Source organism: Delphinapterus leucas, chromosome 1, assembly GCF_059928025.1.
Source record: "Delphinapterus leucas isolate spDelLeu-1000000601 "Yukka" chromosome 1, BTC_Dleu_Yukka2, whole genome shotgun sequence".
Taxonomy (NCBI): Eukaryota; Metazoa; Chordata; class Mammalia; order Artiodactyla; family Monodontidae; genus Delphinapterus; species Delphinapterus leucas.
Genome location: NC_143129.1, coordinates 79,137,199 through 79,151,185, shown reverse-complemented (window position 1 = coordinate 79,151,185; position 13,987 = coordinate 79,137,199). Strand labels below are relative to the sequence as shown.

Sequence of the window (13,987 nt, the reverse complement as noted above, 5' to 3'; positions counted from 1 at the left end):
GAAGCAGGTCTAAATAAGAGTACAATCTGCTTTTAATTTCCCTCACTACGATGAATTTCTACATGTAGCCATTTTGAGGAGAATACTATATGAGTTTATTGTTGGTATTGCTTATATTCTTAAAACTCAGTGAACTGAGAGTAGGAGGAGGGATCCTCACTAAAGTAAGTAAAGGACTAATGTTAATGGAGCAAATGCACACTTTATAAATTCAGTGGGATTTTGGGGGTCAATAGAGTATTAAGTTTTTTAGTTAATGAACTGAGTTTCTCAATAAGCACCTTTTGCAAAGATCATTCAAGTCCCTTCTGGTAAAGTTTCTTCACTTGCCCTCTAAAAGCTAGTAAACTTTTGGTTGTTGTTTTAATAGACAATTCAGATGTCTATGGGCACTGAAGCTAAGCAGCATTAGCCTGTTTAAGACATGGAGACTATCTCTGCTCAGTATTAGCTCAAGTACAGCAATTAAGGGATATAGCTGATCTTTGAACAATGCAGGGGTTAGAGGAACTGACACCACCCCCCACTCCCTGATCACCATGCAGTTGAAAATCCGCATATTAGTCAACCCTCCGTAACCCCAGTTCTGCACTCATGCACTCAGCCAACCACGCATCGTGTAGTACTGTAGTATTTATTGAAGAAAATCCGTGTATAAGTGGACCTGCACAATTCAAACCCATGTTGTTCAAGGGTAAACTGTACTTTATCACAAAATCTAAAGACAGAAAGAAGTATTTTGCATACATAATGTGGAGTTGCTTCTCTTGTCAGCAGAAAGGATTTGGGAAATGTTAGTCTTAGGAAAAGATAAGATATTTACCTGTCATTCTTCCCTGAACCATTTTTGCAACTCGATATTTAATATATGCTCCTACTAAGAGATAAATATCATGGGATGGTATAAGAAATATATTCTCCAAAACAAGCAGACGTATCAATGCTGCTGCCACTTTCTAAAGGAAGAAGGAAAAAAACACAAAGTTTCCATAGGCAAAATTCTCAAGGTCATCTTCCTCATTAAAGTTTACTTTTAATAAGTTTCTTCTAAAATATTTTATCAAGATTTAAAAAATGCTTTCTTAATCACAGATCATAATTTCAGTTAGCCTTAAAAAGTGATCATGGGACTTCCCTGGTGGCACAGCAGTTAAGAATCTGCCTGCCAATGCAGGGGACATGGGTTCGAGCCGTGGTCTGGGAAGATGCCACATGCTGTGGAGTAACTAAACCTGTGTGCCACAACTACTGAGTCTGTGCTCTAGAGCCCACGAGCCACAACTACTGAAGCCCTCGCACCTAGAGCCTGCGCACCTAGAGCCTGTGCTCCGCAACAAGAGAAGCCACCGCGATGAGAAGCCCGAGCACTGCAAGGAAGAGTAGCCCCCGCTTGCAGCACTGCAAGGAAGAGTAGCCCCCGTGCGCAGCAACAAAGACCAAACACAGCCAGAAACAAATAAATTAATTAATTTTTAAAAAGTGATCATGTCAGCTCGGTGCTTTGTGACCACCTAGAGGGGTGGGATAGGGAGGATGGGAGGGAGGGAGACGCAAGAGGGAAGAGATATTGGAACATATGTATATGCATAACTGATTCACTATGTTATAAAGCAGAAACTAACACACCATTGTAAAGCAATTATACTCCAATAAGGATGTTTAAAAAAAGTGATCATGAATATTAATACTATATTAACTTTCTAAATCACTCAAACAAAGAATAGAAAATGACAAGCTTTCTAAAGGAGAAGAGTAGGTAAATAAAAAGGCACTACGCTAAAATGGAAAAAGGTAAGACTTAACGGTATGCCATGGAAACTCTTTTTGGTTTTTTTTTGCGGTACGCGGGCCTCTCACTGTTGTGGCCTCTCCCATTGCGGAGCGCAGGCACAGCGGCCATGGCTCACGGACCCAGCCGCTCCATGGCATGTGGGATCTTCCCGGACCAGGGCACAAACCCATGTCCCCTGCATCGGCAGGCGGACTCTCAACCACTGCGCCAGCAGGGAAGCCCCATGGAAACTCTTTTAACCAACTTCCAGTGAACTGAATTAGATTAAGTTACTCTATATCCCTTGTTGAACGTATTGATTCTTGTGAAGGCTTACCCAATACAAGGTTAATAGGCTGCTCTCTAGATGTCCACACACCTTCCTGCCACTTGAATTAAACGCTTACCAAAATGACATTTGTTTTTCCCAACCCTGTTTATGTCAGTTGCACTTTTAATTATAATTACATTAAAAAACAATTACATGAAAAGAGTTGTTTCTATAAAAATTTAAATGTTTTGAAAAGAAGTTAAAGGTAAGCTGCTAAAATGTACTGCTATCAAATTAGGTGTAGGTGAGAAATGTAAAAGACTGGGGGAAAATCCTTGAAAAATATAGAATCCTGCATTCAAATTGTTTCACAAATGTGTAATTTTTCACTTGACCATAAAATAAAATGAAAAATGAAAAAAAAAGAAACTAGAAGCTGTAATTTATGCAAGAACCAGTATGTATATTTCTAACCAGTGAACTCACAGCCAAAGTTCTTGGACCTACACTTCAAAGGATTGGTGAATAAAATGCAGTTACATGTTTTAAGAGAAAATGTCAGTTGTAATTGGGTAATAACATGTTTAAGGAAGACAAGTTTGTAAAAAATGTTTATCCATTTCAAATGACTTTTTCAATTGGCCCAAATCATATCAGGTTAGAAGGCTTCTACTAAGAAAAACTTAAAAACTATATATTCCATAGGCAAGACTATTAAATGAAAGTTTATAGCACAAACATTTTACCTTATAGAATGGTTCAGAAATTCGAACTTTTACAACAGCAGCACCAGTTCTAATCCCAGACACCAAAATCATATCTCCTTGTTTCTCTTCCTTTTCTATCTCAGCTATATACACAGGGGGAGAATATTCTGCTTCAGAGTATTTCAAAATCCTAAAGAGATAAAATAAGGATTGTTTCTAGTAAATTAATGAGTCTTCTTCCAAAAGGCTCTGAGAGACTTTAAACATAATCTCTTCAATGTCTATATAGTGTCAAAAGTTTTAAATTTCCACCTGGACTAGATAGAAGAAAAGTACTTAATATGCTTCTGGCTAAAACTGTTGTAGGACTAAAACTTGCATTGTCTGAGAGCTATTACTTGGTACTGAAGACAAAACTTCATACTATTATCCACTCACTGTATTTCGGCATGCATAGATAGCTTGAACAATAAAACTGGCAGAAGATACACCTGACAAATAATTGTACAGTCCTGAGCTCATAAACTCCTCTGCAGTGGCTCAAATTAAACTATCATAAAGGTACCTAAATCCATGCCATAGGTCATTCTACCAAAGACATTTCCCCCTGATAAATTTATTTGTTCCAAAAAGTTCCAGATAGAAAGATTATCAAAGCCCACACAAATGATTGCTGTTCAATGTGGTACCCAAAGGCAGATGTCTCCTTCAAAGTGAGATGGTTATGTTTGATTTCAAGGTTACCTAATTTTGCTAGACAGTTCTTCTCTTGCTGATTCATTATCCTGGGCAATGCTCCACTCAAACGTCATCCCTGCCAAACTACTAAAAGTATTTCCTGTAGGGCAAGCCAAAAGCAGACAAGACAGAATCACATATTCAAAAATATTCAGGTATCTTTAACAAGAAAGGGAAACCTAACTAGAAAATTACTTTTAGGCTTCTTTCATTAACAAATAGAAGCACTATCATTAATGAATTAAAACACAAATACCAGGAAGACCCCTACACGAACAATGTAAGTACTGTTGTCGTATAAGCCTTCTAAAAGTGAAAAGGACTCTGATTAAATTCTGGTTGACAAAATTATGGCACTCTTTCTGTTCCTTTCGACATAAAGGCCACCTTATAGTCTACCTCAGGGTTGACAGGTATCTCTAAATCCTGATCCCTTCAATAAAAATTTTTATATAAACTAGAGTTGAATATTTCTAATACCTTAATTTTTCAGATTTAAAAAAATCACTCTTTACTAGTTTACAAAGAAAGAAGCAATGCATTTAAATGTTCTTTTTTTTTACATATTACATTAATATAGTATATTAAAAGCACGTAAAATCAGTCTCAAGAAAGATAAGCTTAAAATTATAAAACTTTTTCACAGGTTTACATTTAATTTTCCTGGCCTATGGAAAGTAGACTGATCAAAACAGAGCTAAAAATAAATTCCGAAAAATGTTCTTAATTGTTGATCTAGGGACCATTAAAACTCAGTGGCAGAATCTGGATTTTAATTAGGAAATTTTAATGAAAGTATATAGCTAATACATCAAACCATACTCAGAATTATTAATTCCTCATGTACATGAACTTCATATGAGAAAATAAATATTATTTCCAATCTACTTTTATCTCTCAAATTGCTGTTTCCAAATGCTAAACACAAAGGTGTTTATTCTATTTAATTTTGTTGAATCCTTTGACATTCTTTACCTTCAGCATCCAATGCCCTCACCATCAGTTCCAGTGGTGAATCATCTACATAGAGTTCCCGGGTTCGAGATATAATTTCAATGCTGTCTATCACATCAACCTTAACATCACAGCGCAGTTCATGGTCAGTCACTACAATGAACCCCAAAACTGAGAATTTAGTTCAACAGGTCATGAATCTTTTAAATGTCTCATACACTCAGGAGCTTATTCTAAATACTAAGAAAAGGAAAGGTTGTAACAGTTCCTTTCAACCTGTGGAAGAAAACAGCATAGCAACAAAATATAAAGGCATTTGTTTACAAAAAGAGACACTAGACTAGTGATTCCCAAATACTGATCTATAATGATGTTTTCATTCATCCATGGAAAAATGAGAAAAAATAAGAATTTTAAAACAGTAATAAAATTAAATATATTCACTTCAAAGGAATATACTTTATCCTTACATTCTATATTACTTTTTAAAATTTTTATTTATTTATTTATTTATTCATTTTTAGCTGTGTTGGGTCTTTGCTGCTGCCTGTGGGCTTTTTCTAGTTGCGGTGAGCCGGTGCTACTCTTCGCTGCTGTGCGCGGGCTTCTCATCACGGTGGCTTCTCTTGCTGCCAAGCACGGGCTCTAGGCACGCAGGCTTCAGTAGTTGTGGCACGTGGGCTCAGTAGTTGTGGCACACGGGCTTAGCTGCTCCATGGCACGTGGGATCTTCCCAGGCCAGGGCTCCAACCCGTGTCCCCTGCATTGGCAGGAGGATTCTTAACCACTGCGCCACAAGGGAAGTCCCTGTATATTACTTTTGAAGTGTTAAAAAAAATTTTTTTAATGAAATTATGGTAAGAGTAGATTTTTAAAATATATTTATTTAGGAAAGTAAGAGGGTGGCAACCATATGTCAGTCCTGCCTGCCAATAAATTTTTCTCTCTCACTTTCTTTCATTTTTTTTTTCTGGACTGTGAGATTAAAAAATCTGAGAATCAGGGGCTTCCCTGGTGGCGCAGTGGTTAAGAATCCTCCTGCCAATGCAGGGGACACGGGTTGGAGCCCTGGTCCAGGAAGATCCCACATCCCGCGGAGCAACTAAGCCCGTGCGCCACAACTACTGAGCCTGCGCTCTAGAGCCTGAGTGCCACAACTACTGAAGTCTGCGTGCCTAGAGCCCGTGCTCCACAACAAGAGAAGCCACTGCAATGAGAAGCCCCTACTCGCCGCAACTAGAGAAAGCCCGCGCCCAGCAACGAAGACCCAACACAGCCAAAAAAAAAAAAAAAAAAAAAGTGAGGAAGGGGACTTCCGTTGTGGTCCAGTGGTTAAGAATCCGCTTTCCAATGCAGAGCACGCGGGTTCGATCCCTGGTCGGGGAAGTACGATCCCACGCGCGGCGGGGCAACTATGGCTGTGCGCAGCAACTACTGAGCCTGCGCGCTCCAGAGCCCGCGCGTGCCACAACTAGACAGAAGCCTGTGCGCCGCCACAAAGATCCAACACAGTCAAAATAAATAAATAAAATAAAGATGTTTAAAAAAAAGATAAGTGAGGAAGGAATGAGGGAAAGAGAAAATCACAATTAGAACTCTACAGTAATAACTGCTACAGTCAAGATTCATAGATAAATGCAAAAACTAGTGGATGAAACTTTAAAGAGAAACAGGATGTATCAAAGTATCTCCCCCAAATATTTATTAGTTACTGTGGTGGTATTTAATGTATGTCCACAAATTCTTTGACACACCTCCCTCCAGGAGGTGAAGATTAATTTCTCTTCCTTTGAATGAACTGAACTTAGTGATCATTTTTAATGAACAGCATATGGAGAGAGAAAAATGGTAATTTTACAGTGGATAAACCTGATAGGTATTACCTTAACCAAGTGATCAAGGTTAAAATCACTAGTGATAAGTCATGTTGATATCATGTACCCCCTGATATAATGCAATAAGAAGGCTTCTTCACTTCTGAGGTTTTCCTTCTAAAAATCTATAACAAAAAAAGTGTCAAGGTCATGAAAGACAAAGAAAGGCTGAGAAAAACTGTCACAGATCAGAGGAGACTAAGGTAAGATAACAATTTAGTTTAGTAATGTGGTATCTTGGAGTGAATCCTAGAGCAGAAAAAGGACATTAGTGGAACATTAGGGGAGACTGGGTGAAGGGTATATGGGAAATCTTTGTACTATCTTTGCATCTCTTCTGTAAATCTAAAATTATTTTAAAATAAAATGTTTTAAAAATTAAATTAATCTTCTACTTGACTAACATTTAACTGAAGGGACTTCCCTGGTGGCTCAGTGGTTAAGAATCCACCTGCCAATGCAGGGACACGGGTTTGAGCCCTGGTCTGGGAAGATCCCACATGTTGAGGAGCAACTAAGCCTGTGTGCCACAACTACTGAGCCTGTGCTCTAGAGCCTGTGAGCCACAACTACTGAAGCCCGTGCGCCTAGAGCCCATGCTCTGCAACAAGAGAAGCCACCACAATGAGAAGTCCACGCACCGCAACAAAGAGTGGCTCCCTCTCACCACAACTAGAGAAAGCCCGTGTGCAGCAACGAAGACCCCACACAGCCAAAAATAAATAATCACTTAATTAAAAAAAAATTTAACTGAAGAGCAGAACCTGAAATTAAAAGAATTGAAGACGAAGATATGAGACCTATGGACAAGAACCAAGAGAAGTTGAAATCTCACAGAATCTGTTAGTAGAATATACCATTAAGGAAATCTTACAGGGATGGCAAAGGAAGGAAAGAAGGGTGAGCTTAAATAATATACACTAGATAATCAGGCATTGGATAATATAGCATCAATTAAATGTGAAATTAAATTCTTCTGTGGAGAAATGTGAAGCAGCTGTGACCTTACATAAATAATATGAAAAACCTTGTGTACATAATGCCTATCCATCTGACTACTTCAGTAGCAGAAAGCTTTTCAATATAGGGCCATTGACCATAAAGAAAAAAAAATTACCTTATATGATTTATAAGTAAATTTAGAGTGATTAGGAGAAATACCAAACATTTAACTTACCTGCTTTTAAAGATAAAAAGAAACAAATAACTTTAGTAAATAATATAATGAATATTCTTATTTACATGTCCGTATTACTTCAGGTTCATACAGTAATGAGGTAATAAAGAAAAATTTATGAGGCAGAGAAGAGGAGAGGTGATCCAGGAAGAAGAAGGAAGGAGAAAAAAATAAGAGAATGAAGCCAAGACTGAGAGAACCAAAGGGATGCAGTGCCAGAGGCAAAACAGAGGGAGCAGAAATAACAAATATTTCTGCTCTGATTCTCATATTTATCCTAGCTTCCAAATCAACTCCTCTTGATTTTATGATTACAACCCACTGCAGCAAATAAGTATTTACTGAACGTTAACCACATGCTGAGCACTGCCAAACGTACGGATCACCCCATTCTACTCTCTCCACCGAAATCATCCAGTTGTCCAAACCCTTTCTTTATCCTCCATGTGAGCTTTTTTACCTAAAATTATACCCTCATCTCCAAACTCCTCTACCTGTCCTGTACCTAAGTTTGAAAATCTAGATATCCCACTACAAAGAGACATATTCATAGACTACCTCTGGAAGGATACAGAAAAGTGGTTGTCTCTTGGAGAAATGAGATTAGAGATTTACTTTTAACTATATAAACTTTTATATATATATATTTTTATAACCTTTTATATTCTGTAAAGATTTTACTGAAGGGAGGTAACACCTAGTCAAAACAAAACAAACAAAAAATCAAAAGAAATCTGGCACTCTTGCCAAATAGAATATGCCCACCTTGTCTCTCACCTCTATCCATTTTCTCTGTCATAACCACTAATTTTCTTTACTACACTATCACCAAAAACATCATAATCAAAACCCTAAGCACCTAAACACCAATGGAGTGCTTAAATCTTTTAACCCTTACAGAAGCCTTATAGGTAGTAGGCAATTCAATAAATATTTGTCAAACAAATGAACAGTTTCTCTTAAAGCATGCTCTTCCCTTTCAAAACGTCCCTTCCCCCACCTCCCATTTCACAGTACCAGTTCCCATTCAGATGAGAATGCACCTGGTAGGACACCAAGACTGCCATTCATTACTGGGAGTCTCCATCACCTATGTACACAATTGTATTAATAGCAAAATTGGGAAAGTTGATTTGAAAGATATTTAACTTTGGAATATTTACAAGTCAGATGAAACAAAGCTGAGAGCCAGATTTGACATTTTCCCTAGCAATTGTGTGAATGAATCTTTCAATATCAGAATGAATTCATGTAGTTAAGAGTAATTACATTAAAAATAGCATATGTGACCAAAGCAATGCTTTTTTTCTGACCTTGGTATCCTTCTCTATCTATTGTAGCTGCCCTGCATGATATGGTCCTCAAAGATTCTCATCTTTGAGATCTCATATTTCATTGACTCTAAGACACTCATTTTTTTGACATTTTAACATCTCTGAAATTGGGATTTTATAACTGATGACATCTTAGAATTGTCAGCCAGGCAGAAGTCATGACATAGTTGTCATTGAATGCATATGAGAACTTTAAAAGGGCTAACATCAAACTTGCAGAATGGGTATTAGTAGTTGGAAGAAAACATGGTGAACAATGGTGGAGCACTCTTTTTCTCTTGGAACCAAATGGTTAAAGAGACAGGGTGGGAAAGGTGGTGACTCAGATGTGCTAGGAACCTTTTCAAAGCTGGAGACAAAAACAGACCAGCTCTATATAATTGCAAAGCCAACTCATGAGCCCAATACTAATACCTTTTAGGTGGTTTTGGTTTTAAGTGATTCTTTTAAGAAATGCTATGTCACTAACAGTCTTGATGGCACAAAGGACAATGTTGTGGGGATAAACAGAGACACTGATGATTCCCAGTCAAAAAGTGATTCAGATGAGGCAAAATGCTAAATTTGTCTTAGGAATATTTTATCCAGTTAATTTTATTTATATTTTCCTTTTTATCAGGCATGAGAGTGATACATAATAAAAATAACCATCTAAGTCAAAGAGCTCTTCAGTAGGTATAAAGTAAGAATTCTAAGTGAAGAAAAGCATAGTTTAGTTGGCAATGTTGTTCTTTCATAGTGGTACATTAAAAATAGCTTTACAATAGATGGCATCTTCAATAATAAGAAATATGGTATACGAAACATCTTGAATTTCTCTTTAAGAATATAGTATAGATATATAACTTATCAAAATATTTAAAAGCCATACATTGGGACTTCCCTGGTGGCGAGGTGGGTGAGAATCCGCCTGCCAATGCAGGGGACATGGGTTCGATCCCTGGTCCAGGAAGATGCCACATGCCTCAGAGCAACTAAGCCCGTGCGCCACAACTACTGAGCCCCCGTGCTGAAACTACTGAAGACCGTGAGCCTAGAGCCTGTGTTCCGCAACAAGAGAAGCCACCACAGTGAGAAGCCTGCCCACTGCAACAAAGAGTAGCCCCTGCTCGACGCAACTAGAGAAAGCCCACGCACAGCAATGAAGACCCGATGCAGCCAAATATAAATAAATGAAAAAAATAAGTAAATAAAAATAAAAGCCATGCAGATATTTCTGGCCTATCAATATGACAATATCAAGTGCCAGAAACTCAGGGATACAAAGAGTCCTGCTCTGATTCTGGATACAAATAGCATTTCTCTTTTTAAAATTTAATTTAATTAAATTAATTTATTTATTTTTTGGCTGCATTGGGTCTTCGTTGTGGCACGCGGGCTTTCTCTAGTTGCGGCGAGCGGGAGCTACTCTTCATTGTGGTGCACGGTCTTCTCATTGTGGTGGCTTCTCTTGTTGCGGAGCACAGGCTCTAGGTGCGTGGGCTTCAGTAGTTGTGGCACACGGGTCCAGTAGTCGTGGCTCACGGGCTCTAGAGCGCAGGCTCAGTAGTTGTGGCCCACGGGCTTAGTTGCTCCGCAGCATGTGTGGATCTTCCCGGAGCAGGGCTTGAACCTATGTCCCCTGCATTGGCAGGCGGATTCCCAACCACTGTGCCACCAGGGAAGTCCCACAAATAGCATTTCTTAAGCTGCTCTGGTCTAAAATAAACTAGTGCAGTGCTTCCCAAACTTTAGTCTGTATGAGAATCACCTGGAGAGCTTGTTCAAAATACAGATCCCTGGGTTCACTCCAGAGATTCTGATACAGCAGATCTAAGGTGGGGCCTGAGAATTTACATTTCTAACAAGCTCCCAGGTGATGCTTATGATGCAGATGCTAGATTCATAGATGACACTTTGAGAAGTACTAGTTTTTATACTGCCTTTTGCCTCACTCAAGACCAACCTCAGACCTTAACACCCAAGCTAGCTCTGATAAATAGTTCCTTCCTTTCACCACTGATTCAAACAACCAGTTTCCACTCTGTATCAGGCACCATGCCAGGGGCTGGATGTACCAAAAAAGAAAAAAAAGAAAAAAAAGAAAAAAAATCACAGAATAGGATGTCAAAATTGCAGGAATCCTTTTTTCTACCTCTTATCATTTGAAGCCAACACCATCTCTGTTAACCATCTATAAAAGATATCAGATTATTCTATCCTTGATGAACTGTTACGTAGTGTGTTTTGTCTCAACATACCTATCTCTCGAGCAAGAATAATACTGCTGAGGCGTATTGGTTGGGTAGATTCAGCAATGAGCACAGCTTTTTGGGAACATAAGGTGCCATTTTCATATAAAGGCTCAACAGTTACTGCATCATGATGGGTGGAATGCCTGCCAGAATAAAATACTTAAGAGTATGAAATAAGAATGTGGGTTAAAATTAACTTTTGGTATAACATAGATTCCTATAGTTTTTCCATGTTACATACTACCAGGTGTATTTAAATGATTCTTTAAAATAGAAACATTGCTTAGGGACACAAGATTTAAGTGGGAGAGGCTGATCAGAACATTTTCCACTGATCCCTTGTGCCAAGTTACATTCCTCCCTCAATATTTAAAATAAGATTTTTACTTTCTTCCCTCAGTATGTAAAAATAGGATTGATGTTGTTTTTCCAAAAATGAGAGACCTGGCTTCTCACACTCTGAGGAATGAATTTCCTCTGATCCTAGAAATTGGGCTGCTGCTTTCTAAGGTGGAAATGTTGCCCAAATTATGAGGTGTGAGTCCAACTCAAAATACAATTTAAAAAATCATTAATATTTTTAGATGGATGGAAGGAATGGCTTTCAATGCTAGATTCATGCCTTCCATCATCCTCAGTCAGGAAATAAATCACACTGGACCATCATATAAGCCTGATTCCCTTGTACTTCCTCATAAAATGTGAGGTGAACTTCTTACACTCTGGACAAACCTTAGTGCTTCTCTTAAGTGATGGTAAAGGGAAATCTACTCCAGTTAGGATGAGCTCTCTGATACTTTGGAACCCACTTCCGTTAGGTTCCCTCACACCTTAGGAAACCACATCACCTATGTTTGGGTCCTCTCACACCAGAAAATCATGTCTTTCCACCCCCAGTCAGAAAGTCATCCCCCCAGAGTTGATTACCCCAAAGTTGAGTGTACACTTTGAGAGTACTCTCATATAAGGGGGGAAACATAATATTACAGGCAGATCTCATCTCCACCCAAAATACATCTTCTCATATTACAAGAAGTTTATACTTCATGGTGTCTATGCCTCAATTCATTCATCTTTAAAATGGGAATAATAATACTTCATAAGACTGTAAAAACCGAATGAGTTAACACATGCAAAGTGCTTAGTTAAGTATGCAATAATTAGTTGTGTTTTTACACTGAAAACCCCACCTTATTTGGTTTGTAGAGAACTCACAACCTAAGCCTCTCTAGCCCCTCAATAAATTTCCTCACACCTTGGGAACTTCCTCTCTAGCTGTTTACACTGAAAGTTCTTCGCATTGGGTAGCCATCAATGCCTGAGGCCTCCAACACAGGGCTTCCTTGCGCTCTGACAGCTGTTCACACAGTGACTACCCCTTCCAAGACACAATAAGAAGGCCAGTCTCACACCCTAACTGCTCATATAAGGCCCCACACATAAGCTGAAGACATCCCACACAACGAGGACAGGCCACTTCAGAAGGGCTGGCCACTGCACTCCCACTGACACCCCACTCCCAGCCCCTACGGGCAAGGGGTTCTTCAGGCCGAGTGACCGCAAAGCATTCCTGTGGCGTCTTCGGTTGAGGAACCCCTCCCATTCTTCCTGGGTGGCGCTGGGGGTGCATACCCTCGTGACCCTCCACCCCTCACCAAGTGTAGCAGCCCCGCTGCGCCTCCAGCAGGAAAGGAACCCGGCCTGGCTCCCGGCCAAAGGGCAATAACACCTGTGGCACGTTAAGTTTGTTGGCCAGGGTTCCAAGCAAAAAGAGAAGCAGCAACAGGAGGCGCTGCAGAGGCAAGCAGAACAGCCCGTCGCTTAGGGGCCAGGGTGATCCAACAGCCTTCATGGCAACTGCCAGCTCTCGGTTCCCGCTCAACTACAGCCGCGCCCTCAGCCCCACCGTCAGCCAATCCGCAGGCGTGACGTCATCAGGAGGCGGGCCTTCGTTCTGCGGGGAATTATGGGAATGTTTTTATGAAGCGCTCCAGCAAGCCGTTATGGAAACTTTAAGGCACATACCCAGCTACCCACTTAAAGGGCTACTTTCTTAAATATTGAGTGGCAGATTTTTTTAATAGTAAAGAACAAGCAGAGCAGTCTAAAAAAATAGTCTCTCACAGCTAAATTTCTCCTTCTGTTGCCTACTACGTTTGGCTCCTAGAGCAACTCCCTGCCCCCCCCTTTTTTTGGCAATAATTTCCAGTCAGCATCGGCCCATACATATAAACGGAAAAAATGTTCCAGTCTCTAGTATAAAACAGCTGGACTTTGTCAAGGAAGCTGTCATTTTTACTAGGAAGTCCGTTTCATGTCCAGCCTCAAGGCCAGAGTGCAGGAAATGCCAGACACTGGTGTCTCACAGGCAGCTTAGAAAGCTATCCACTCACGCTGCCTCTCTGTTAAGCAAATACTCTGAGAGCACCTCTTGTTAAATTAACTTGTTTTCTCCAAATATCCAACAGAGTATCAGCTCGAAGCCTGTCTCAGGACGGTTTACTAAAACCACAAATGTATAGGAGTACGTAATCCGTGTCATATATTGTTGAAGTTGTTTAGGGAGCAGAGCCTAATAAATCCAGATTTATAAGAAAGAATCAATACAGTTATAAAGGAAATGTATAGCTCACCCTGAAGACGCCAGTGTTAAGGTCCAGCACATAAATATTTCTAATCTTCACATTTACCCTAACAATACATATTATCTTTATTTTACAGATAATGAAACTAAATGATTGACATCAGAATACACAACTAGGGATCTGAGAGCTGAGTTCTGACCCCAGTTTTGGTCACCTTCCAAAATGTGTGCTCTACATCAAATCCTGTTGCTCCCACCCACAAAGGTCTGATTTTTACCCAAACTTCATAGCTCCTGTGTAGAAAGCCCATTTGGATTAGGAAATAAAAGCAAGCACCTCTGA

General features: G+C 39.5%; 1 protein-coding gene across 2 annotated transcripts in view; it reads right to left on the bottom strand.

Annotated features, from left to right (window-relative positions):
* NUP210L (nucleoporin 210 like) overlaps positions 1–13,878 on the bottom strand; it is an 85,121-nt gene extending 71,243 nt beyond the window's left edge. For both annotated transcript variants that reach the window (XM_089914630.1, XM_022559651.2), the window contains exons 1-6: positions 12,716–13,878; positions 11,067–11,203; positions 4,463–4,594; positions 3,494–3,587; positions 2,789–2,939; positions 824–956 (exon numbers count right to left, since the gene is read on the bottom strand). In XM_089914630.1, coding sequence (XP_089770756.1) covers positions 824–956; positions 2,789–2,939; positions 3,494–3,587; positions 4,463–4,594; positions 11,067–11,203; positions 12,716–12,912 — 844 coding nt within the window. In that variant the 5' untranslated portion in view covers positions 12,913–13,878. The remainder of the gene's footprint in view (positions 1–823; positions 957–2,788; positions 2,940–3,493; positions 3,588–4,462; positions 4,595–11,066; positions 11,204–12,715) is intronic.
* Positions 13,879–13,987: the final 109 nt, after the last annotated feature.